Source organism: Bicyclus anynana, chromosome 14 (genome assembly GCF_947172395.1).
Source record: "Bicyclus anynana chromosome 14, ilBicAnyn1.1, whole genome shotgun sequence".
NCBI classification, from domain to species: domain Eukaryota; kingdom Metazoa; phylum Arthropoda; class Insecta; order Lepidoptera; family Nymphalidae; genus Bicyclus; species Bicyclus anynana.
Window position 1 is genome coordinate 1,148,995 of NC_069096.1, and position 25,237 is coordinate 1,174,231.

General features: G+C 39.2%; 2 protein-coding genes and 1 long non-coding RNA gene across 3 annotated transcripts; 1 reads left to right on the forward strand and 2 right to left on the reverse strand.

The window, feature by feature from the left end:
- Window positions 1-3,590: 3,590 nt before the first annotated feature.
- LOC112046481 (ATP-dependent RNA helicase DDX42) lies at window positions 3,591-20,190 on the reverse strand. The gene is made up of 15 exons (XM_024083109.2): window positions 19,692-20,190; window positions 17,963-18,053; window positions 16,621-16,787; window positions 13,486-13,726; window positions 12,566-12,722; window positions 11,755-11,894; window positions 10,825-10,924; window positions 10,394-10,522; window positions 8,975-9,149; window positions 7,815-7,911; window positions 7,314-7,464; window positions 6,688-6,881; window positions 5,758-5,867; window positions 4,481-4,616; window positions 3,591-3,801 (listed from the first exon to the last, which is right to left on the reverse strand). The coding sequence occupies exons 1-15, from the start codon at window positions 19,925-19,927 to the stop codon at window positions 3,640-3,642; spliced, it is 2,286 nt and encodes a 761-aa protein (XP_023938877.1). The 5' UTR covers window positions 19,928-20,190; the 3' UTR covers window positions 3,591-3,639.
- A 355-nt stretch (window positions 20,191-20,545) lies between these two features.
- On the forward strand, window positions 20,546-21,852 carry LOC112046483 (uncharacterized). The gene is made up of 2 exons (XR_002886889.2): window positions 20,546-21,560; window positions 21,662-21,852. It is a non-coding gene; the product is annotated as an uncharacterized LOC112046483 (long non-coding RNA).
- Window positions 21,853-21,909: 57 nt separating this feature from the next.
- LOC112046482 (partner of Y14 and mago) lies at window positions 21,910-23,682 on the reverse strand. Its single transcript, XM_024083110.2, has 3 exons — window positions 23,520-23,682; window positions 22,650-22,913; window positions 21,910-22,318 (listed from the first exon to the last, which is right to left on the reverse strand). The coding sequence occupies exons 1-3, from the start codon at window positions 23,551-23,553 to the stop codon at window positions 22,047-22,049; spliced, it is 570 nt and encodes a 189-aa protein (XP_023938878.1). The 5' UTR covers window positions 23,554-23,682; the 3' UTR covers window positions 21,910-22,046.
- Window positions 23,683-25,237: the final 1,555 nt, after the last annotated feature.

Consider the following 25,237-nt stretch of genomic DNA (forward strand, 5'->3'; position numbering starts at 1 on the left):
CCTAACACTCGGCAAGCGCGGGAAACGAGTGTTTTGTTAGCCTTGTAATTTAGCCGACTGTAATCGGAAGTAGCATTTTACGACTGTAGGGCTGGCAGCTATCAATGGGTGTGTTATTTTAAATGTAAGTATTGGTGGAATCAGTAGAGCATTTTACCTCGAAGTCCTCGGAAACAGCTTCGATTTTGATGATTTTTTTTTGTTAAATTTGGTTTTTAATATTATTTGAAATACATTTTGTTTTAGCTAGGTAGGTATATTTATTTAATGATTTATGAAATACTGTACGCTAAACAGGGCCCACAGGGATAGCCTTCAGAAATGCCAGAGGGCAATGGAGCGTAGCATGGTGGGAGTAAAGAAGAGAGACAGAATAAGAAACATTGATATAAGGTAAAAGGACCAGAGTTACCGACATTTTAACCAGGATGGACCAGCTTAAGTGGAGATGGACAGGTCATATGCTTCGGGATCCTCAAGAAAAGTGGAGTACCCTTGTCACACAATGGTGCCCTCGCAATAGGAGACGGAAAAAGGGACGGCAGCATAGACGGTGGGAAGACGAGCTGAAGCTTACAGCTGGCCCATTCTGGAGAAGAGTAGCTCTGGACATGAAACACTGGCGGGAGCTTGAGGAGGCCTTTGCCACGAGGCAAAATGAGATTAGGGACATAATTTCAATGTACAAAATCTTCATTAATAAAGGCTATTTTATTTTATTTTATGAAATACTGTACGCGACTTTGTCCGCGTGGAATTCAGTATTTCATAAATCTCGCAGGAACCATGGATTTTTCCGGGATGAAAGTCAAAAGTCAAACCGCAACAAAGGCGGAACAAACATAAACACAAACTTTCGGCTGTATAGTATTAGTGAGATATTTAATATTAGAGCAATGAATAGTTTACCCTAAAGGAGTTTAGCCTTCTATTTATTATTATTATTGTCTTGTACAAAGCACATACTTGATTAACCGAACCATTCCAGTAAATTATCTGAAACAAGCTGTACCTATGTATAAAGACGCAATATATTGTGAACAACTTGACAGTACGCGGTGTAGGAATTAATGGCGGCCATTAAGATTATGCTGGCTGTCTGTGTGCATGCGTCTCAGGAATAGTTGCCTTATCAGTGTGCAGCGCTTTATCTACGAAACTTTCGTCCAGAAATGTTGCCTCGACTTGTACAAATTAAAAAGTTATTAAGGGCGACCTACTTACCTACAACAGAGTACAAGAACCTACAAGCTCTAGATAATAAACATAGGTACCTAACTACCAAGCTATGCTACAAACAGATTTAAAACCATTTAAAAATCATGTATTTATTACCCGACTGCAAGGTTATGTTTTTCGCGCGTACCTTGTGTGTATATACCTATGTTTGTATGTATGTTGGTAATATCGCAACGCAATCGGACGCAATTATGATATCGTCAGATTCATCATAATAACCTAAGTGTTATTAGATAGGTGAAGTTAAAAAAAACAACACGACGACTGTGAGACGCTATAGACTCGAGGTGAAAAAAATTTTTTTTTTAGGCTATTGTGATATGGGTATCAAATTCATCAAGAGGATTTTAAAATGGTATAACACGGCAAGGGGTAGGGTAGGGGGTAAAGGTTTTAGGGTAGGGGTAATTAAAGGTTTACATCGAGTTTCACGCGGACGAAGTCGCGGGCGTCCGCTAGTCAACAATATAAAATATGGTTATATACATACAGATGTCCGAGGCGTAATTATGAGTCTTGACCTAAAAGTTCATGTTTGAAGCATGGTCCTAAAGTCTATTCCTACGGTACGCAACTATGAAGTTTGGATCATGGTGGCATTGGAAGGTACCAGGTTACAAAATTCCACACCCTCCATCGTCCAAGTATAGGTACAATTTTCTTTGGTAAGTATATTATTAGAAATCAAGTCCTCAGTGATACATGGCTTCATGGTAACCCTTTCGCCCTACAGAACATAAAGATCAAAGTGTTTTGTCTTCACTGGTCACTCTTACGAATATGTAACGGAATCCAAGGATGGGTTGTCGCGAGAATAAAATACGTTTTCCGAGGAAAAACTAAAATACCAAGTTATTGAAATCGTCCTGAAAAATAATGCATTTATTTAAATAACGAAAACCAGATCCAGACATCAAATCACGTTCTTATAGATCTAATCGAACATTTATGAGTAATAACCCTTTCTTCGAATATATTTAAACAAGTAAATAAAATGTTTAAAAATACAAAATTTATTTGAAACTTTTCTTTCCCTTTCGAAGGAAAACTATGGAAAACATTCTAAGCGAGCCAATTTTCAATTTTCCACAGAACTCACTTTAGGTCGGCAGTTAGCAAGATAATCAACGTAAGATATTATCCGCAATCAGCGCTTGCGTGACTCACCGCAGTTATCACGAACGTATTAAAACTTGGCCGAACACCATCGATTGCAACAACTATCCTGCGAAACTACAACTTGCGCCCCGCGGTTTCACCCGCGTAGTTTCCGTTCCCGTGGGAATACGGAGATTAAAAAAAGCCTATATCACTTGCTAATAACATATTTTTCCGTTGTTGAAAGAATTTTTAAAATAGGTTTAGTGGCTTAGACGCAAAAGTGTAATAAGCAAACTTGTACAACTTTCTATTGTAAATAGATCTTAAAATGTGTCCTATAATACGCATGCTTATAATTATGACGTAGCCAAGTTTTACGTATATTAAAATGCAAGGATAGATAAAGACGTGTGTTACATGGATAGTCGGAATTATTTGAATTACTTTGTATGAAAACATAGTTTTAATTTTACAGTTATAAAAATATAAGTTATGCAGTTCGCCTCCTATCAGTGAAATCGTCAACACCTTGAAGTTATGGGAAATACCCTGTATAGACACAGTTTGTATACGTACGTCATCAACCCATATTCGGCTCACTGCTGAGCTCGAGTCTCCTCTCAGAATGAGGGGTTAGGCCAATAGTCCACCACGCTGGCCCAATTCGGATTGGCAGACTTCACACACGCAGAGAATGAAGATAATTCTCTGGTATGCAGGTTTCCTCACGATGTTTTCCTTCACCGATTGAGACACGTGATATTTAATTTCTTAAAATGCACACAACTGAAAAGTTGGAGGTGCATGCCCCGAACCGGATTCGAACCCACACCCTCCGGAATCGGAGGCAGAGGTCATATCCACTGGGCTATCACTGCTCACTGGGCTATCACTGCTCAGTTTGTATAGACACGTGATATCTTTATCATAAATACTTTTGACAAAGGGGTAATGTCTAGCGAGGCAGGTCGTAAGGTAATTAGTCTGAAGTATAGTCGGATGCAATCTTTATGATGTCTCCGAAATGAGTAGTAATAGGTAGTCGTTACGCGCAGGTCATACGACAGATAGAGGCGACGGCGACGGCGACGGTGGGTGACCTATAGACTTTGGAGCAGAACATAGGCTATTTTTTATTCCAGAACAATTCATGGGTCCTAAATGGTAACAAAACAGAAATTAATGAGGAGTCGCGGGCGTCCGCTATTAGGGGAACAAGGTAGAGTCCTTAGAACAATAAAAGTCAGTGCGCGCGTCAACATAATACATTTATTACACATGTCGGTGTGGGGTGGGGCGTCACTGCCAGCGACTGCGCTTTCCGCTCTTGCGCACCCGCTCGCGCGCGTCGGCCGCGTCGGCGTCGGGCGCGTCGGCGTCGGCGTCGGCGGCGGGCGCGTTGACGCCGGGCGCCAGCGTCGGTCGCGTCTGTTCCCAAGAGTGGTCCGACGACGCTGTGAACTGGCGAAAGAGATAAGTTATTTTTTAATTTTAAAGAGATAAGTTTACAAGGCCCCTAAAAATCCGATTTAAAGTAAAAGTCTTCGGTAAACGATAACTTTGTTAATGGGGATGATTAGGATATTAGACTAGATGGATGATGACTAGGTTTAAATATATTGAGTTTTATAAGATATTCGGGTAAGTAAAGTCAATATTAACTAATTAATACGTAAAAAAACAAAGATCTGGCTGTTTTCAAAATAAATAAGATTGTAAACTTTCAAAATCTATTAAAAATCTTTTATCGTAAGATGTTAATTCATAGTTACGTATACGTTTGATGAAAATTCATACAGTTTTAGCTACCTTACATTAAACGTGACATTATTCTAAACTTTAAATAACGCACAAATAACAAAGATATTTGTAATTTTGTTTGAACGCCCATACAAATCTTATTGTCTTATGAACGATCATTATGATTCAAAGACGTCATTAATTCGTACCATTTTGTATGGGGCGTTTTTCAGGTATCCGCGGTAACGCTGAAAATCTGACCCTTTAAACTCCTGTAGCTCCGAAAGTAATGATCGCAGATACCCTGTTACTTTTATGAAATAGCTTTACTAGTAGCATACCTTTAATTTATATAAAATTTATAAATCTGTCATCAATACCGTGTCCAGTAGTAGTGTACCTGGTTGTACTGCGAGCGGAAGGCCTGCTTGAGCGAGGCGAGGCGGTTGGTGACCGGCCCGCCCTTCTCCGGCGACGACGCCACGGCCGCCGGCGCGTCGTCGTTGTACGCCGGCAGCCCGGGCCGCTCCTTGTAGCTGGGCACAACCATATAGTAGATCGTGAGACGGTTGCATGACGGTCATTAAAGCACGAGTTGCATTTTATACGAACGAAGAAATATATATAAACGAACGAAGCGAACCCAGAGCTGCACAAAATACCAAGAACCCAGCTCTAACTGTGCTATAATTGTAAAAAAGTTATATTATAACACACTATCCATACAAAGAGCAGTGTTATAATGTATTTTTTTAATTTATTATAGTATGCATGTGAATAATCTATGCCATTATAGTACATTTTTTAATTTCATAATTGGAAAATTAGATAATAGTAGATTATGAGACGGTTGCATAATGATGGTCATTAAAGCACGAGTTGCATTTTATAAAACGAATGAAGTGAGTTTTATAATAGAGACACGAGTGCTTTAACGCCAAGTTATGCACGTTTCGTACTTTACTTTATCTAATCTCCTGAATATAGGCGTATATAGCGGGTGGGCCGGGTGGGCCGGGCCCACCCTAGAGTAGTCCAGTGCCATTAGGATACTGGGCTGAAATTCTATGATGAACGCCGAGATACTAATAATTTTACAGAAAATATCATTTAAAATATCAAATAATAACAATTACAACTTACAATAAAGAAAAACCTATAAGTAATATTTTTTTTTTCTGATACCTACCATAGATACAAAGAAAAAATAAGTCGAGCCGTTTCAGAGGTCTGGGTCTACAAATATTGCTAACGAAACTTTTATATTGAGTGTCGACTCTGTTCAGTGATATTTAGGCCTACCCCAGGAACTAAACCTAGATACGCCAATGCTCCTGAAATAGGAATCTAACAAAATTAAATACTACTACATTTTCTGCGACTTAGAAGGTAAAGGATTGATGGCTGTATTTGTAGCACTTTCCTATATATCCGGGAGTTTGTTCCTGATTGACAATTTAACGGTTTCACTTCCGATAGATTGTAATATACCGAAAAATAACACATTAAATTGCAATCAGTATTTTCAATTCACAATATGACGGTAGATTATAATATCACGAGTGAGATTATAAACTTACGTATTTTACAATCTAACGGTGACATTTAAGTATATAAGTTTAGGAAAGGTTAAGTTTATATAGCGAACTGACACTTGAGACAGTTAACACTGCTTACCCCAACCCGCACCCGCCGATGTTGAGGTTCTTGCCCTTGCCCTTCTTGAAGCGCGACTTGCGGAACCACGCCGACTGCATCGCCAGCTGCGCCAGCTCTTCAGGCACCTCCTGGCGATACATGATTACATGTAGACCATTGAGTGTCCTGGACCACCATGTAGCAAGGTGGTCCATTATACTCAAGAGTCAACGGAACACTCGACAGCGGTCTAGTGGTGTGATAAAAATTGGGGTCACAATGCGCGAGCGGGAGTTCATGAACTTTTATCTAGTTTCATACCGAATGGGCAGTTTTCGAAATAAAACAAGAGAAAATTTACTGGTTTCTAGTAGATATTAAAATAAAAGTAAAACAATGAAATGGAAGAAAAGCTCAATATTTCATAGCACAACCCAGGCAACATGTGAGACATGTTGCCTGGGTTGTGCTATGAATACTATACTCAACGAGAAGAAATACTAGAGGTAAACACGAGCGGTCATGTACACGAAGCGACGACGGAACAAACAAAGTACGTCTATCTCTTTCTATCTTGTTTATTTGCTATCTGCCGCACGGCTCACGCTGGCATTCGATTAGTTTAGTGTAAATCACTTTCTGTACGCCCGCGCGGTGCGTGCTCAATATTTCATAGCACGACACAGCAAACATGATGTGAGTTAAATGCGTTTGCGTTTATCTCTCGTGCCTTGCGCGTTACACGATGCGTGTGCGTGTATCTCAAGCGCCGTACGCGGTATACGTACACGGGAATATCACCTGCCGTGCGCCCCACGCGGTGCGCGTGCGTGTATCTCACCTGCTGTACGCCCTCGAGGTTCCGCAGCAGGTGCCCCGCGAAGTCCTTATCCTTGTCGCGCGCGAGCAGCGTGTAGGCGTGTCCGCGCGCCCCGTGCGCCCCACGCGGTGCGCGTGCGTGTATCTCACCTGCTGGACGCCCTCGAGGTTCCGCAGCAGGTGGCCCGCGAAGTCCTTGTCCTTGTCGCGCGCGAGCAGCGTGTAGGCGTGTCCGCGCACGCCCGCGCGCCCCGTGCGCCCCACGCGGTGCGTGTGCGTGTCGATGTCGCGCGACACCGTGTAGTTGACGACCGTGCGGATGTGCGGGATGTCCAGACCGCGGGCTGCACACAGTCAGCATAATCACTATCATCACCACCATCTTTGCTAATGGACGACCACTATTGGACATTGGGGGAGTGGCCAAATATATTACTACTAAAATAAAAAAGTTATATTTTGTAAAAATGTATGAGGAACTTTTAAGTAGAACTCTTCGGCGGGTATAAATACGCGACCGACTCGACGCTCGGGGCAATTAACTTCGGAACAGAGTGAAGTGAACATTAAGTGACACAAGCAATACATTTGAACAATACTGAACTCGGCTACGATTTTGGACTACGAATTGCCTACGTTTGGAAGTGTGTATTGACACTCGGATTAAGGAGTAGAATAAAGTCTTATACGAGTCCCCAGGTGTTTAATTCCAAATCCTGAACCCTAGTTTGTAACAATATTTAAGCATGCAAAAGAAGTGTTGAGAGTGATCTCACCGGCGACGTCAGTGGCCACCAGTATGCTGGACTCCTGGCGCTTGAAGGCGGTGATGACCTTGTTCCGGTCGGCCTGGTCCATGTCTCCGTGCAGCAGCAGCGCGTCGTACTGCTGCACGCCCAGGTTGGCGGCCGTTTGTTCCGCTTCCAGCTGACAACAACCAAATTTTACAATCAGTATGCAGGTTTCCTCACGATGTTTTTCCTTCACCGTTTGAGACACGTGATATTTAATTTCTTAAAAAAAAAATACAATAAATAGCATTAAAGAACCACAGCGACTTGGTCCGCTTGAAATTTAATTTTTCACGAATATAGTCTTTCCGAACTAGTTGGAGGGGAATGGGAATATTGGTCATATTTAAAAGATATGACAAATAATCTTTAAAAAAAAAAGATAACTGTCGCTTTCGCTCCACCGTATACGGAGGTATAGTTAGTTAGTAGTAGTAAAGTATAGTTATATGACAATAGAAAGTAGGGTAAGTATGACACATTTACCTTTTTAGTTACAAAAATTAACACACTTCCCGAGGACAGGAAATCGACTAGATTTTCTAATAACCACGGCCATTTCTCTTCTGGTTTGTTGAATATCCTGCAATAAAGTGAAAGAACAATCTATCAATTAAAGTATTTCGGTGGAATCTATACTAATATAATAAAGCTGAAGAGTTTGTTTGTTTGTTTGATTGAACGCGCTAATCTCAGGAACTTCTGGTCCGATTTCAAAAATTCTTTCACTGTTAGATAGCCCATTTATCGAGGAAGGCTATAGGCTATATATTATCCCCATATTCCTACGAGAACGGGAACCACGCGGGTGAAACCGCGCGGCGTCAGCTAGTTACGTAATAAAGGTCATCAAACGTCAGGACAGATTCTATAAGCAAAGTCCTCGCCTGCGTGGCACAGATTTACAGAGTGTAACGACAAACGGGAGCCAAACGTGTGTAAATTAATGACGTACCTCTTCTTCCTTGTGGACAACAAGTCGTCACTCCTATATTTTGCGGACTAGGAATGCATTATGTATTATAGGCATTATGCATTTTCAAATTCGCGTAGCGAAGATATGCCTATGTTCGTTGTTCACAAACCGACACTGCTCGTGATTGGAGGATATGGCTGTGTTGATCCGTGTCCGAGAATGATGATTGAGCTGCAGAGGTCAAACTAGCAGGGAGCCGAGAACAGGAGGATCTCAGAACGGTCGATGACACACTAAGACCAATTATAGAAGGACCTATATCGCACTCATAGTCATGAACAAAATTGTCTGTCATTTTTTGAGGAAAACGAGCTTAGATTTAGTATATATCTCATACTAAACTAAAAGTTTTTGCCCGTTTTTTACACCATTCAATTACACCGGAAGGTATTTTACGGAGCTCTTTAACCGACGAACACGATTACAACTATTTAACATTGACACTATAGAGACAGTTTTTATGATCGCATTAGATAAAGAGCTCCGTAAAAATGTTTTTGTGTAGTTGAATGGTGTAAAAAACGGGCAAAAACTTCTAGTTTAGTATAAGATATACACCAAATATAAGCTCGTTTTACTCAGAAAATGACAGACAATTTTGCTCGTGACTATGAGTGTGATACAGGTCCTTCTATAGTTGGTGTGAGGTGTCACATGTAGCGCAACTGACCGCACGTGCTGCGACACGAGGTGGCACGCCTCGCCCGCGGCGCCGTGCTGCACGCGCACGGGGTCGTGCAGCGCGTCGCGCGCCAGACGCTCCACGCGCCGCGGGAACGTGGCGGAGAACAGCAGCGCCTGCCGGTCGGGCCGCACGTGGTTGCAGATCGACCGCACCTGCGGCTCTGTGGGACATCGGCGCGTAAAGCCCTCATCGCACGTACCGAGTAAACGTGAGAGTAAAATGTTCCTTGACCGAGACAGTCATGGAAGCGAGTAGTTGTTCACACGTGTTTTGAAATTAGCACAGTCAGTTCAGATAAATTAAGACTACAAAGCGGATAAGATGGACCGCAAAACGATTATTAGAAAATATACAAAGTTAACTCATTCCACTATTAGTAGAAGAATTAAATGAATTGTTGGAAAAAAACAACAGTTTATATAACTGTATAAATTTAATAGTTCTTTCGACATCCCATTTGTTACTAACAGACATGATATATTTTATTTTATTTGGAATTGTTTTAAACGAAAATTATCATAAGAAAAGGCGCATGCGGCGACGTGACGATAATCATGCATGTGGCCGCCGGCCGAGTGGCGAGACAATGCATGTTCAGACCTGGCGAGTGAGCGAGCGAGACAGTGCGGGGAAGCGGGAGGGTGGACACTCGGCCTAGTAGATAGAACGGGAGCCGAGCTACTGTCTCGGCGCTTCGTTCGGCCGAGTGCTGGGCCGAGCACTCGTCGATATGTTTATACGTACCGAGTACTCGGCCGAGGGCACTGTCTCGCCCGTTTGCTCGGTACGTGTGATTTATTTATTTATTTGGTCCACCAGTAACTGTTGCAGCATTTACACAAATACAATCTAAAAAAACACACAAACACAAGGCTCTGCACAATAAAATGAAGGTAGACACGGCATGCACATTTCCGTAATATTAAAATAAATTGACGATTACATTAAAGTTTACAAAAGAAAAAAAAATACATTTTACAGTAACAATAAAAGGAAACATTTTACAACTACTATTTGGATAAACTATATAATACAAAAAATAAAATGGAATTGGTAAAAACAAAAAGAAAAATAAGTTTAGCAAATCTAGCAAAACTAACTTGCGATATGTCCTTGGTGAGTCTATGTGGATATCTATAGACCGACTAAGTGCGTTATATAATTTACATAGCCTGGGCATAGTAGAATAGGCGCCAAAAAAAGTTCTAGTGGGTCGCGGTACAAGTAAAGTAATAGCTTTGCGAGGGTATCTACTAGGTGCCCTAAAGTTAATTTGGCTTAGAAGATTTGGTGCGTCTATCTGGTTTCTCAGTAATTTGTATAAGAATGTGAGATCTAATGTGTGATCAAGGCATTAGTGACGGTCTCGTGTCGCCATCTGCCGAGCGAGCCGCGCGGACTCACCGAAGCCCATGTCGAACATCCTGTCGGCCTCGTCCAGCACGAGGTAGGTGACGCGGCTGAGGTCCGTCGCCTTGCACTTCACCAGGTCGATGACCCGCCCCGGCGTGCCCACCACGATCTCCGCGCCGCCTGACCGACATTTTATTTATTTAAACTTTACACAACTAAAATACATAATGATTTTATTAAATAAATAACGCCTAAAATTCATTCAAGCTGGGCAAAGGCTCCATCCTCTTTCATTGTCTTTTATCACTGCCTGTCCACTTGTTACTAAAGACACATTGTCTTTAGTAGCGAACTCTCCGCAGTTTCTGTTCCAAAGGGAATACGGGAAGAATTTTAAAATCGATCGAGTCGTTTAGAGTTCAATCACATCAAAAAAAAAAAAAAAAACATTAGTTCAGATAGTATGGATTGTGATGAATTACCTTCTAACGCTTTGGTTTGTTCCCATTTGGATCCGCCGCCGTAACAGCATACGCACCTTATATTATACACTTTGCCAAATTTCTTCGCTTCCATATAAATCTGTAACAATACAGGTACATGTAAGATAATGTCGAGTGTATAGTTATTTGTTACGCAGAGCTACGATGACGTTGTACACTGTGTTCCGTACTGGAACACAATATAAATAAAGTATCATATATAACCAACCTTGAGGAAGTTTCAAATGTCATTATTTTTTATAATTCTTATATGACTAATTGCTGTGGGCACGACCTAAAGGAAGCGTTCCATTCCACAATATATTCAGTTACCCACAACCAGTCGAGCGGCTATCAACGCATTCCCGTTAAAATAACCATATCGCGATAAAAGGACATACTATTATAATAATAATCTTCATTGTGCTATCTACTTATCTATTGTGAGGTGACATATTGTGAAGAAAACTAACACACCAGCGACCTTCCCATCGAGAAGACTACGGACCAGGCCTGGCTCCACGGGACACTCAGTGGATTCAAGTCAGTGTTTGCAGCATATAGTCTTTTACGAAACACACTGCGAGTTCGCGAATTGTCTATACAACAAGCGAAGAATTCTAAGATTCAACCACGAGCAAAGCGAGAGGTTTTTACCGGATATACCGGAGCGTGAATGCAGGAACTTCAACATCCTCTACATATGGATATCCAAGCACGAAAAGTGGCATCCTTACTCAGTGGATATCCAGACACGAAAGGTGGCATCCTTGTCCTACACTGTGGATTTCTATGCAACTCATAATAAATGATTTATATCCACATATCTACTGATGAGCGCAAGGATCAGGCCGATGGACCTGTCACTCGGCACTGTTCCATGCTGTGACACCTGGCCAGTCACCTGGCGAGCGGCGAGAGAACGTATACCTGCTGCGCCAGCTCCCTGGTGGGCGCCAGGATGAGGCCGATGGGTCCGTCGCCCGGCGCCAGCTCGCGCTGATCCATGATGTGCACCAGGAGCGGCCAAAGGAACGCCGCCGTCTTGCCCGACCCCGTGCGGGCGATACCTGGCAATTTGATTTGAACATTTATTAACACACATCCCACGTGTACGGCTTGCATATGAATAAAAGCTGAGTAAGCGCGATGTCCCAGTGTGTGCTCGTCCGGTTATGCTGAGACGTCGTGCGTTAGACCACGGCGCGTTTGGAACCCTCGTCACATTATTTTTTTTTAATTATCATCATCATATAAAATAACCCACGATTTCAAAAGTGCTTATAAACTAAGCCTAATTGAAATACTTGAATAAGTTAATTTATTACTGTAATTTCAATTTTAAATTGATAATGATATTGCTAGCTGGATAGGCGGAATTTAGCGTTTATTTTAATATAATCTAACTGCAACCTCAATTCGCATTGACTTTTGACTAATGAGACTTTTTTGACGGCCTCCGTGGCGCAGTGGTATGCGCAGTGGACTTACAAGACGGAGGTCCTGGGTTCGATACCCGGCTGGACCGATTAAGGTTTTCTTAATTGGTCCAGGTCTGGCTGGTGGGAGGCTTTGGCCGTGGCTAGTCACCACACTACCGACAAAGAAAGGGGTGTGGATTTCCTCCTCCTCCAAACAAGTTAGCCCGATTCCATCTTAGACTGCATCATCACTTACCATCAGGTGAGATTGTAGTCAAGGGCTAACTTGTAAAGAATACATAAAGGAGAAGCAGACGCACCGATGAGGTCCCGGCCGGAGAGCGCGGCGGGCACGCCGGCCGCCTGCACGGGCGTGGGCTGCGTGTACTCGGAGCGGCGGATGGACTTCATCAGCTGCTCGTCGAAGCCCAGGTGCGCGAAGCTGCTCACGGGCCGCGGCGGGTCCGGGCCCGAGATCTGAACAATGCCACAAGAGCCTAACATGAGACCAAAAATCAGGTTTCTCGTCAGGAGTAAAAGAGAAATGTCAATGTAGTGTTTGGGTATATATACACCGGTAGTCGCAGAGAGCGGGCAGTCTATCGCTGGCATCGAGAGGAGGCGGACGTGCGCTGCTGGCCAGTGCAGTGGTGAGACGGTGACTTACTGCTATTACAGTAAGGACAAGGGACCTTACAGGCAACTAATAACAGCGCAACCGGAAATATCCCTATATCTTTTTCCGTTTGGGATGAAAGAGATGGGACTGGAACTACTCTGATGCCATTGGTTGATATGTTGTCTATTTCTCTTCACTAAATACTTTGTTGATAGAAGAAACGGGGTGGCATGCGTAATTGATAGATGTAAACCATATAAATCCGCTCCAGCCACAGATTAATCAATAATAGGCAAATGGAGCAATGGATAAAAAAATTGCGTCTTATGTTTTTAAATGTTTTAAAAAGTGTTCACAAAAAGTACAGAAATAAGATGGAGTATTTTTTTTATTGGTTATTATTGATTATTACATAAATTTATGTATTGTTGTTAGTGTTAAATTTTAAAATACAAATTTTAAAAAAGTTTGTATAAGCAGATGTCAAGGAGACGAGTGAATTTTGTTTTTTTTTTTATCTGTTACACCCAAGTTTCACCGGTTTGCACGCAGTTTGTAAAGATTCACTCTAGACTCCGATCCCTGACATGTGCAATAGATTTCTATACCAAATAAACATACCTTGACACCCAAATTCTTCTTTAGCTCTTCAACCTGCTGCTGATCTAGATTCTCTATGTCCTCGTGTGGAGTGTAGAAGTTCTTCTCAAACGGCTCATACTGTATCTCTGCGTGGTCTATGGGCGGGAGGGGGTCAATGATCTTCTTCTTGGGCGGAGGTATGGGGTTGCCATCTTCATCATACTCTACTTCTACATCTGAGCCATCATCAGCTGTTGTGAGTGGGTTCTCTTCCATGTATCTGACAAATTACATTATATTATAATAGCACAACTCCATGCAGTTGCACTACCATATTTTCAGTTCCTTTGGGATTGAATATAGCCTGTGTTCATCAGGGATAATGTAGATTTAATTGTAAAAGAATTTTTCAAATCAGTCCAGCAGTTTCAGAGCCTATTCATTTAAAACAAACAAACAAAAATAATCGAGGCTCGAAAGTTTTCGCCAGAGATCTGTCTATTGGACAGAGGCAGCTGACGCGTTTGAAGACCGAACACGGTAATCTAATTTCTTCCAAGCCCGAGTTATTAAGTGAGGTCGGGAAGTTCTATGGACAGCTATACACGACTACTCAGCAGCCTGTTGCCAATTTGGCTAAAGACCCCAGAGCCAAGTTGACCCGACACTATACCGAAGATATCCCGGACGTCAGCCTATACGAGATTAGTGTGGCTCTCAAACACCTGAAGAACAATAAGGCGCCAGGTGAGGACGGAATCACAGCAGAACTCCTGAAAGCGGGTGGAAAACCGATACTTAAAGTCCTTCAGCGATTGTTCAATTCCGTCATTCACGAGGGCACGACGCCTGAGGCGTGGCATAGGAGCGTGGTGGTTCTGTTCTTCAAAAAAGGTGACAACACCTTGCTGAAGAATTACAGACCCATCTCGCTGCTAAGCCATGTTTACAAATTGTTCTCGAGAGTCATCACGAATCGTCTCGCTAATAGGTTTGACGACTTCCAGCCTCCCGAACAAGCCGGTTTCCGAAAAGGCTTTAGTACCATAGACCACATCCATACGCTGCGGCAGGTTATACAGAAGACTCACGAGTATAACCAGCCACTTTGCTTAGCGTTTGTGGACTATGAGAAAGCCTTCGATTCGGTGGAAACTTGGGCTGTGCTAAGGTCATTGCAGAGATGCCGAATTGATTACAGGTATATCCAAGCGTTGAAGTGCTTGTACGAAAACGCCACTATGTCAGTCCGTATTCAGGATCAGACTACGAGGCCAATCCAGTTGCAGCGAGGAGTGCGTCAGGGAGATGTGATCTCTCCGAAGCTATTTACCGCCGCACTGGAAGACGTCTTTAAGCTTCTGGACTGGAGCGGACTTGGCATCAACATCAATGGCGAGTACATCACTCAACTGCGGTTCGCGGATGATGTAGTCATCATGGCACAGACTCTGGATGACCTTAGTACCATGCTCAATGACCTCAGCAGCGTTTCTCAACAGGTGGGCCTGAAAATGAACATGGGCAAAACAAAAATAATGTGTAATGCTCATGTATCGCTCCACCCAGTTATAGTTGAGAACGCTGCACTCGAAATTGTAGACGAATACATATACCTAGGACATATGATCCAGTTAGGTAGGTCCAATTTCGAGAAAGAGGTGAACCGTCGAATCCAACTCGGCTGGGCTGCATTCGGGAAGCTTCGCGACATCTTTTCGTCCGAAATTCCTCAGTGCCTGAAGACAAAAGTCTTCGAACAGTGCGTGTTGCCAGTGATGACCTATGGTTCCGAGACTTGGTCGCTAACTATGGGCCTCATAAGAAGGCTTAGAGTCACACAGCGGGCGATGGAACGAGCTATGTTAGGAGTATCTCTGCGTGATCGAATCAGAAATGAGGAGATCCGCAGAAGAACCAAAGTCACCGACATAGCTCAACGAGTTGCGAAGCTGAAGTGGCAATGGGCGGGGCACATAGTTCGAAGAGCCGATGGACGTTGGGGTCCCAAAGTGCTGGAATGGCGACCCCGCACTAGTAAGCGCAGTGTTGGCCGACCCCCCACCAGGTGGACTGACGACATCAAGCGAGTCGCAGGGATTCGCTGGATGCAGGCGGCTCAGTATCGTGATGTTTGGAAGTCCCTACAAAAGGCCTATGTCCTGCAGTGGACGTCCATCGGCTGATATGATGATGATGAAACAAACAAATTTTTTCTCTTTAACTATTATAGAAGTATAAATTTAAATAAGCCTCAATAACTCCAGGAGTAAAGAAGACTCTTCCTGAATTTTTTTTTTTGTTTAATTTTTGTTTTGTTTTTTTTTTTTTTTAATATTTGTCATATTTAAAAATATGGCAAATATTAAAAAAAAAATAAAACAAACAGAATTACTTTTGCCAATATTTGTTATGAAAGTATTGATGTAATGAAGCACAGCACAGTGTAATGAAGTAAGTGAAATGCATATATGACATATAGATAAAATCTTTGCAACAAAAAAATTTAACCTACTTCAAAATCACAAAAATAATCTAAAACGCGAAAAATAACATTGTCTGTGCTACCTTCTGATCACTTTGAAGGCGATGCCAAGCCAGTGGCGTATTAATGAAAGCCCTTTCTGAAAGAACTACAGGAAAAAACAGTTTGAAAATCTAAAACTTTATTATCGAAATGGCTTGAGATAATGCATCACTGTGATGGCACCGCCTTCAAAGTGATAAGAAGGTAGCACAGTCAATGTTATTTTTCGCTTTTCATTTTAATTTTTCCGTTTTTAGTGTGTCCTAGCATAGTTAACGAAAGCGCCACAGTCCGGGCAATTTCGTTATTTTCATTTTAACACAAAATTACTGAACCGATTTTCATGAAAAATTAAACGGATATGATCCGATCTGGAAGTATACTCTTTCAAACAAAAAAAGGATGTTCAAAATTGGGTAAGAAATTAGACGAGCGGCGAAAAATGTCTTTTCGATTTAACATTGTTGGCGCAATGGAAAATTAGTACCAAAATGATTGTTGTATATAGTACATATCATACTACACACGATGTAGCCGCTTGCCTAAATAACGAAGTTGAGGTAACAAACAAAAAAAAAATTAAAAAAAAGCATACTCGTCGAATGTTCTAACCTCCTTAAGTCGATTAAAAAAACAATAAAACTAACTTATAATAGCTCTCTTCGTCGTCCATTTCGTCAATGTCTCCCCTAGTGCCCCTGGCGCCGTCCCCTTTCCCTGTGACTGCATTCTCTTTGCTGGTCTTCAAGTCCTTCGCCGCCTGTTGCTCCAGACCCGCCATGTACGCATCTAAGGGGTCTTCTTCATCATCAGCCTAGAACAACATAATGATAATAACATATTATGGATTTTTTTGTCTCTCATTAATTTGTCTCTTTATTAATTTGTCCTTTTTTTTAATTTTTAACAAAGATAATTTAAAACCATGTATCTATTTTCTTCTTTTGCTATTACTCCTACAATTTCAGAGAAAGGATACAAGTTAGCCAAATAGAAATTTAAAGAGAGCACAACATTTATACAATCACCACCTTCAAAAGTGCCTGAAAACTATAAAATTACTTGACTATTCCTTGTTTACTGGTATGGCAAATTTTAACTGAGAATAATATGATGTAATTAGGTCAATAATAATGCTGGAAAAGTCCAACCAGTAGATTGCAATTTGTCTCTTATACTTTCTGGCATCTTTCAGACTTTCGCCCAGTAATGTATTATGTTGCAGGCATCCAGAAATGCCCGGTTAGAATTCTTTCTGATGATTGGGCCTGAAATATCTATTGTTGATCATAAAATGTGTCATTTTAGTTTGCAAAATAATAAAGAAGATTTTAGAAATTGTATTAGTTAGAGCTAATATCTTTTGGATGAGTAACTTTGTCTTTTTTTGGGATGAGAACAAAAATCGCTTTGCTAAATGCTACTGGTATAATCTGTCGTGACTAGATCTTATTGAATATGGTGAGGAGATGTTTACGAACATATACACATTTTTTGTACACTATATGGATGACTTATTTTTAATTTGGTAGTTGATCTCCTCTATGAGTGGAGTGCTTGAAAACTTTTCTAGAGGATTCTTAGGTCGGCAGATGTTTGGATCTTGGTATTGCCTCCCCTGTCTTGGCACTTCATATGTGTTTTTAAAAAAAAACGTGTTTTTTAAAAGTCTTCAAAAAATATTGTAAAGCTCAAGCTGTATGGTCAACGATCTTAGCTTATCCCCGTTGTGGACAAATTAAAGATGAAATAAAAATGTCATGTTGTAGCATACTTTTTTTGATAGAGTATTTAGGAAATTTTATCAAGATATTTTAAGATATAAGTAAATTGTCAGGTGGTTAGGGACATGGACATTCTCTTTGAAATTGTTGTAGGTAGAAACCAATTTATGTTTGAGAATGCAACGAAGCTCATAAATCTTTAATTTTTTTTTTCTTCTATCAACAACAATGTAATATTTGAAGACAAAGAAAGTAGTTTACTTACTTTAGAGCTGGTAGCTTCGTAAGTGGGACTTCCAGGTGCAGGAATATAAGCGAGGGCTGGAGTCGGGGGCTCATCTTCTTCATCAAAATACCTGTTAACATTTTACATATAAATATTAAAAACTAGAAATTTATGCTTGTATTGTTTAAGTGGAAATCAGTACCCAAATACAAGCACTAATGTCCCTATCTATTGTTGATAACATGAGATAATTTTCTTCAAGTTCTTTACTTAAGTTGAGCCACTTTGGATCAAAAGTGTTGCACTTGATCTCATTGCCTCTTATCTTAGTGATAAAAACACAAAATGTATAAATGCATAAATGATTCAAAGTCACACGGTTTTTCTAACACAATAGGCGTCCCACAGGGTACAATTCTAGGTCCTTTCTTTAACAGAAGTAAAGATAACTCTTGACAATGTAAACAGTGTCATATTGCATGTATTGCATTGGTTCACTGTTAACAACTTAATTTTAAATGCAAAGAAAACTAAATGTATTGAGTTTTCAATACCAAATGTTATAAAATTAAATAAGTCAATAATGATTGATGGTGAAACATTGAAAATGGAATGAAACCTTGTAAACTTCAGTGGGGTGCTCTTTTAGAAAAACTGTCGGGTAAACTCAGCTCAGCTGCATTTGCAGTGAGAAAAATAAGAGAAAAACATTTACTAAGTCGAGGTGACTACACCATTAATGAGTTCCTTAATGATGAAGGTGCTTGAAAGCCATAGGATCAACTTCCACTTACACACAAGAAGTAAAAGTATATTAAATTGTAATTTTGTTTTGTTATCAATTGTAAATTATAATACTGTATATTTTTTTTAGAAGAGCAACTGTTGAGCTTCTTGCCGGTTCTTCTCAGCAGAACTAGCCTTCCGAACCAGTGGTAGAATCGTCAACTGACTTTTCAAAAGTTCTTGTAAACTGAGCCTACTTGAAATAAATAATTTTTGAATTCTAAAGGATATTGGTGATGACCAGTGACGTGGAACTTCATACAGGCACAAATTCACTGACTATCCTCACAACTCATTAGAAATTCATTATTCACTAAAGAGTTTTCTATATGGTATCTATATTTTGCGGAGTAGATGCTACTGCGCTATCAAAATTCAAAAATTCAAAATTCAAAATTCATTTATTTCAAGTAGGCTCAGTTTACAAGCACTTTTGACACGTCAGATGACTATTTGTAAAGATTCTACCACCGGTTCGGAAGGCAGGTTCTGCTGAGAAGATACCGGCAAGAAACTCAACAGTTGCTCTTTTGAAAAAGTCATACAGTATTACAATTTACACTTGATAACAATTAAATTACAATTTCTTATAGTTTTATTTCCTGTGTGAAGGTGGAAGCCGATCCAATGGCCTCCAAGCACCTTTGTCGTTAAGGAACTCATCAATAGTGTAGTAACCTTGACTAAGTAAATGTTTTTTAACACATTGCTTAAAGTTGTGCATTGGCAAGTCCATCACAGTCTTGGGGATCTTGTTATAGAAGAGTACACCCAAACCCACAAAAGATTTTTTAACTCTTTGGAGACGATATGCAGAAATAACTAACTTATGCCCGTGTCTAGTAAGACGTGGGTTTAGATCTCCTTTTCGTTTGTACAAATTAATATTTTGTCTCACATAAACTATACTGTTATATATATACTGACAGGCTACTGTTAAAATGCCTATTTCTTTAAACTAAAGCTAAAAGTAGGTACTAACTCATCCTCAGTCTTAGCACGTTTCTTCCCAATCGTGCCCCAGTTCCCGGTGACTGCGTTCTGCGTTATGGCATTCATGGTGGAGTAGCCCTGTTTGGAGAGACCACTGGGCGGCGGCACGGCGTTCATTTGCGACGGCGGCGGTGGCACGGCATGCAGCGAGACATTCGACGGGTTCCGCTTAGGCATACTGAACCCTGCGAACCCGAACCCTTTCCCACTCGAGTTATAACTCATCTTGATTATAACCAATTTCAAACTATCTCACATCACAAATTCTATACTAATTCACTAAAGTAGGTTTCGCTAACTGCAGCACTTGTGTTGCATTTATTTACAGAACATTAAAATATCAGACATTGCTTATTTGTTGGTAATAAAAATCATAAACTTAAAATATTAACGAAGTTTCAAGAAATATGATTAGTTAAACAATATAACATTATAATCATTTTTCATTATCGCTATTCGCTATTTTTCTTTTCTAATTTAATGACATTTGATTTTGACCACAGACGACAAATGAAAATTAAAATAAAGATTAAAAAGATTTTGATTTTTGACATTGACACTGCACTTTGCCGTTGCTTGACAGCACCCAGCACCCATAGAGTACATTGAATATAGGGTATAGAGTCCTCAGATGCCATCTCCGCTTAGCGCCATCATGTGAGCAGATAGAGAACTACAAAAATTATAATATATACCCATAAGTATAAAATGAGCGTCGATTTACGTATATATACCTATATCCATAGTGGCATAAACATAATATTTACCTATTAGTTTTAACTGTTCTTTAATTCTATGATTATTTTATTTAGGAATAATAAATAATAAAAACACAAATGGCATACATATAATTATTTATTGTTTCACCTTTTGTGAATATAAACAACTCCGTCTCTTTGAATAGTCATCTTCGTCAAAACCTCTAGTGGTACCGCTTAACAATATATATGTTGACTTACACCAATTAAATGTAAAAAATCTGCACGAAAAAATAAAAAAGAACTCTACTAAATCTCAAGACAAGACATATTTAACAGAGTTCTCGGAATCCAAATTAAAGCACAGGTCAAAACGATTTATAACAGTCACCAAAATCCATAAAAAAAAGCCAAGTCGTCGGGAAAGATCAACGCAAAAAAACACCATGAAGAAAGCAGAAAAAATAAAACCGTTTCGTCTACAAAATTAAACAAAATGTCACAAGCCGCACGAGGTTATAATTTTTTTTTTAATAACTGGCTTAAGATTACCTCAGAATCCGGCTGGTCAACGTGCCTTAAAGCGCCATCTATTGAGCAAATAGTGAACCAAGAAGGCATATGCAATTTGTACTGAGGTCGTAATGTACAGACTGAATACACCCTGCCAGCACCTAAAGCATGAGACCGGAGTCATAGATTAAATAATTAATGGATCACAACACGTTGTTTCGTTCTGCGGTTCAATGCGGCCAAAGAAATAATATAAACTTTAAAATTTACTTTTTTCATAATCTGTGCTCTTTGCTGATCAGTGATCTGTGATCTCTTTCTCTGTGTCTGTGGTGATTGTGCAAAAGCAAAAACAAACAAAGCGAAGCACCTAATAAATTATCATTTGAAATTGGTATTGTAATTAGTAAAAACCTGAAGGCTGAAATTAAATCTCAAATATTAATACGTAGAAATGTTTTACAAAGTGTTTGTTCTTATATTCTCGATGCTAGCCGTCAGCAGAGTCGAAGCAGCACATAGCTATGACTTTGGAGACTTTTTAGCAACAGTTTTGGGCATTGGAATCGCTGTAATAGGTATTCTAGCATGCTTGGGTAATTACGCAAGGCAGAAAGCAAGAAATGAATTCATATAGTGTTTCATACGTAAGTATGTTTTGTATGCACATTTACTTTAAATTGATGATTTTAACTTTGTTGATTAATGTTGACTTGAGATGTGAACCTTCAAATTTCGTTTGTTTCAGATGCTGTATTAACTGATTGAACATCATGGCTACGCTGGTTTCTTTAATAAACTTGTGTCATACCATAAAATTTTGTTATAATATTATACTTTAATATAGCACATATTTTTTTGTTACTATTACAGTAAAACATCTGTATTATTAAAGTTAACAATAAATGTAAAATTCATTCAGTTTTGACTGATTTTTAATTTTTATTTATTTTTTATATCTATATTTTAAGGTATTAGTTAAATAAAATACAGTAATAGAAGTAAATAAAATGTAAATTCTTCAATGCACAAATATTTGTGGAAATCCACACAAGGCAAACTCATTATTGCTATTCTTCAAAAAATTTATCTGATAAAATATTATCTTACAAATAAAGTTATTTTGGCTTAGGTCAATTACTACTTGTTTCTAATGTGTCTATTTCTTTGATTATGTCATTTTTCTTTGAGATCTTGTCTTTTTGTTCCTTGTCTGGATTTTTTACTGTCCCTGATTTAATTTTTTCTTCAAGAATCTCAATTTCTCTTAATTTCTTTTTCAAATTTTTTAATCTTTTGGCGGGATCAGTTGGTGTAGGCGTAGCGCTGGGGGCTGGAGGTGGAGTAGTGAAGGTTGGCTCTATGATTTCACATTTCCCAAGTTTATCAGCTGCTTCTTCTACAGCTGTAACATAATAGAGGATTGAGAAATACTGCATAATATGGGTTTGTATCTTGTTGTCAGAATTTTTGTTGCTCACAGTTTATTTGTTTATAGAAAATGAATCAACTTTTCCAAAATAAATTAGCCCTATTTGTATTATTTATGCATATAAATGTGAATAATATATTTTATATGATAGAGATGAAAATAGTTTAAATTTTCAACAAAATAAATTAAATTTAAAACATTCAGTTAAGGTCATGTAACTAAATAATAGTAATAAAAGCATGTTGTCACATTAATTAATATAATAATTAAGTCATCCAAAATATAATAATAATAGTAAATTCACCTGTCTTCTTTTTCTTTTTTTTCTTCTCAACATTGATTATCATTCCAGGTATAGGCTGGAAGGTACCTTTTTTAGATTTCTTAATTTCCTCAGCTATTTCACTAGTTAGCCCTACAGGTAGACCAGTGTTCTGCTTGGCTTTGAACTGTTTGCCTTTGCTCTCATACAACGGTACTTCTTCTTGTGGTACATAACCATCTTTTATGCGTCTTGGTTTTCTCCAAGATCCATCAGGTCTTTGAGTTGCAGGTATAAATTTCCCACCTGCAATAATTAATACAATATGCTGTAAATAAATGTTATCATATGGGAAGTGTTTATGCAGGTATAAAGCAAAGATTGCTGTATGAAGTTGACAGAAGCAAGTGATTGGGTAAGAGCTGAGAGGAACAGGGATAAATGAAACAGATTGGAGAAGTTCTTTGTTCAAATAGAGAATCAGACAAATAATCTGAATACTAGAAATTAAGGCAAATATTTTATTTCACACAACATTTTTACAACATACAGAAGTATATTTTACAGATATTTTTAAAAGAGATTTTAATGAATCCATGATTAAAAACTCAACATTAAAGTTTCTTTTATTTAGAAATCATTAATTAGTTCCTGTATGAAGTGCAATAGCGCATCGATGCATTGTTTATTAGGAAAACTTTCTACAATACATGCAGCACGAAAATAATTATGATCATGAATTATATATACGCCCGTTCAGCTTTCACGTTGACAATAGGTAAACGTTCGTTTAATGTATAAGCAAACTTTACTCTGGTCTAATGATTACTGAACACTAAAATGAAGAATTTAATATAAATATTGACATATTGATCTGTAGAATGTACACAATAGCTATTAAAACTCGCTCACCTTCAGCATCATGTTCATACGCTGTTGTAGCCATTATCTATCATGGGCGACGGTCAAAAGTGACTTTGTTAATTTATAAATGAAATCAACGTTACGAGAAACTCAAACAACCTCTGATTTGAGATTTCGGCAGTGCTATTTTCGTATCACCATTGCGCTTTGATTTGACCACAGACCACAAATCACAAACGGCTAAACCACAAATGAATGGATTTGACGCTTTGTTGAAGTTAATTTGACTTTGAAGTTTGACTGGCAGTATGTGCAACTGCAGTAGCGTTCAGCCGCTGTCGCTGACAATTCGGAATTTCGACAGAAATGTTAAAATTGTCTTTGAATAGAAGACGGTTTGTTCCGATTTACAATATTGATTGCCAAAAAACATAGAGGTATTGGATATGAAGATGCATCATAACCAAATTGTGTAACAAAATTGTCTGTAGTTTTTTGAGAAGAAGAAGATAGACTCTCTCATCGAAAATATTAGCACCACTTGATATACTATGTGTCTCTCGCTTATACTCAATATATCGATTTAGATTCGGTTACTTGAGTGATATTGAGCTGTTTTATCAGAAGATTCGGTTCCTTTACAAATTTGATTTAATTAGGTTGTTAGTTTTAAGGTAGTTATTTTAGATAGCTTAGCTTTGATAATATTATAATACCTACTTGAATAAAAAATTATCACTTTTCACATGAAATATTAGGGTAATGATAAATTAATTAACAAATGAAACGTAACTTTATTTTTTAGTGAACTACAAGTTGTTGACCGATTTTTATGCAATTCAACTACACGAACCGGCATTTTTAAATAGCTCTTTACATGCAGAAATCGATTACAACTTTTCAAAAAGTATAATAGGGTAAATATCATAGATTTACGAGTCGTTACAAGCACAAACGGCTAAAAAGACAAGTACTTATAATTCTATGGTAAATATTATCTATTTAAAAAAATATTTCAAGGCTGCCAAAATGAAAAAAAAATCTTGAAACTTGGAAACATTTTTTGTCTGTGTCTCTGATTTCCCTGTGAACCTGTTGTTTATGGTCTGTGAATGTGACTCTGACTGTGACACTGACTGGTAGTATCTATTAATCTGTGGTGACTGTGATTTAAAAAATGGAATAAAATCTATTGAAAATACGGACTTCGCTCGCGTCGGCCTAGGTTGACCCACGTGCGGTGTATTTTTCGTGTGTTTTCTTTCTAGTGAAAAATAGCAGATTTTTTGTGTGGTGTGTTCTAATATATTTTGGTGGTGGTAAGTCCGAGGTTAGATATGGAGGTGGATCCGCCGCCTCGAAAGCCTCCAGACCCTGGGCCGTCAGCTCATGGGGTAAATAGAAAACGTCCTGTAGAGGATGACAGTCCGCCGAATGATCATACGGGCACCGGGAAGAAACCTTCCTCGAACTTGTCCCAACCCTCCAAGCAAACCATTTTTATTCATCCTTCTTTTTCTGAAGGCCCCAAACAGTATTTAGGATCCGACAAAGGTCCATTTATCATCCATGTGTCAAGGGAAATCTCCGACCCATCTGCGGGTACCACCATTCAGGCAATTAAATTTGGTCAATTTTTACACAGAAATAAGTTTGCCGACATAACAAATGACGGAGTTAAAAATATAGGGCGTAATAAAATAAGCGTAGAATTTGCTTGCAGTCAATCGGCAAACTTATTTCTTAATAGCCCAATTCTCAAATTA

Excerpts from the sequence above, each read along its gene's own strand:
- LOC112046482 (XM_024083110.2), bottom strand. The coding sequence starts at position 23,553 with ATGGCTACAACAGCGTATGAACATGATGCTGAAG. Across the intron at positions 22,914-23,519 it reads GTATGAACATGATGCTGAAG|GTGGGAAATTTATACCTGCA; the intron begins GTGAGCGAGTTT and ends TAATTATTGCAG. Across the intron at positions 22,319-22,649 it reads AAAAAAGAAAAAGAAGACAG|CTGTAGAAGAAGCAGCTGAT; the intron begins GTGAATTTACTA and ends ATTATGTTACAG.
- LOC112046481 (XM_024083109.2), bottom strand. The coding sequence starts at position 19,927 with ATGAGTTATAACTCGAGTGGGAAAGGGTTCGGGTTCGCAGGGTTCAGT. Across the intron at positions 10,523-10,824 it reads ACAAACCAAAGCGTTAGAAG|GCGGCGCGGAGATCGTGGTG; the intron begins GTAATTCATCAC and ends AATGTCGGTCAG. Across the intron at positions 9,150-10,393 it reads GATGTTCGACATGGGCTTCG|AGCCGCAGGTGCGGTCGATC; the intron begins GTGAGTCCGCGC and ends GATGTCCCACAG.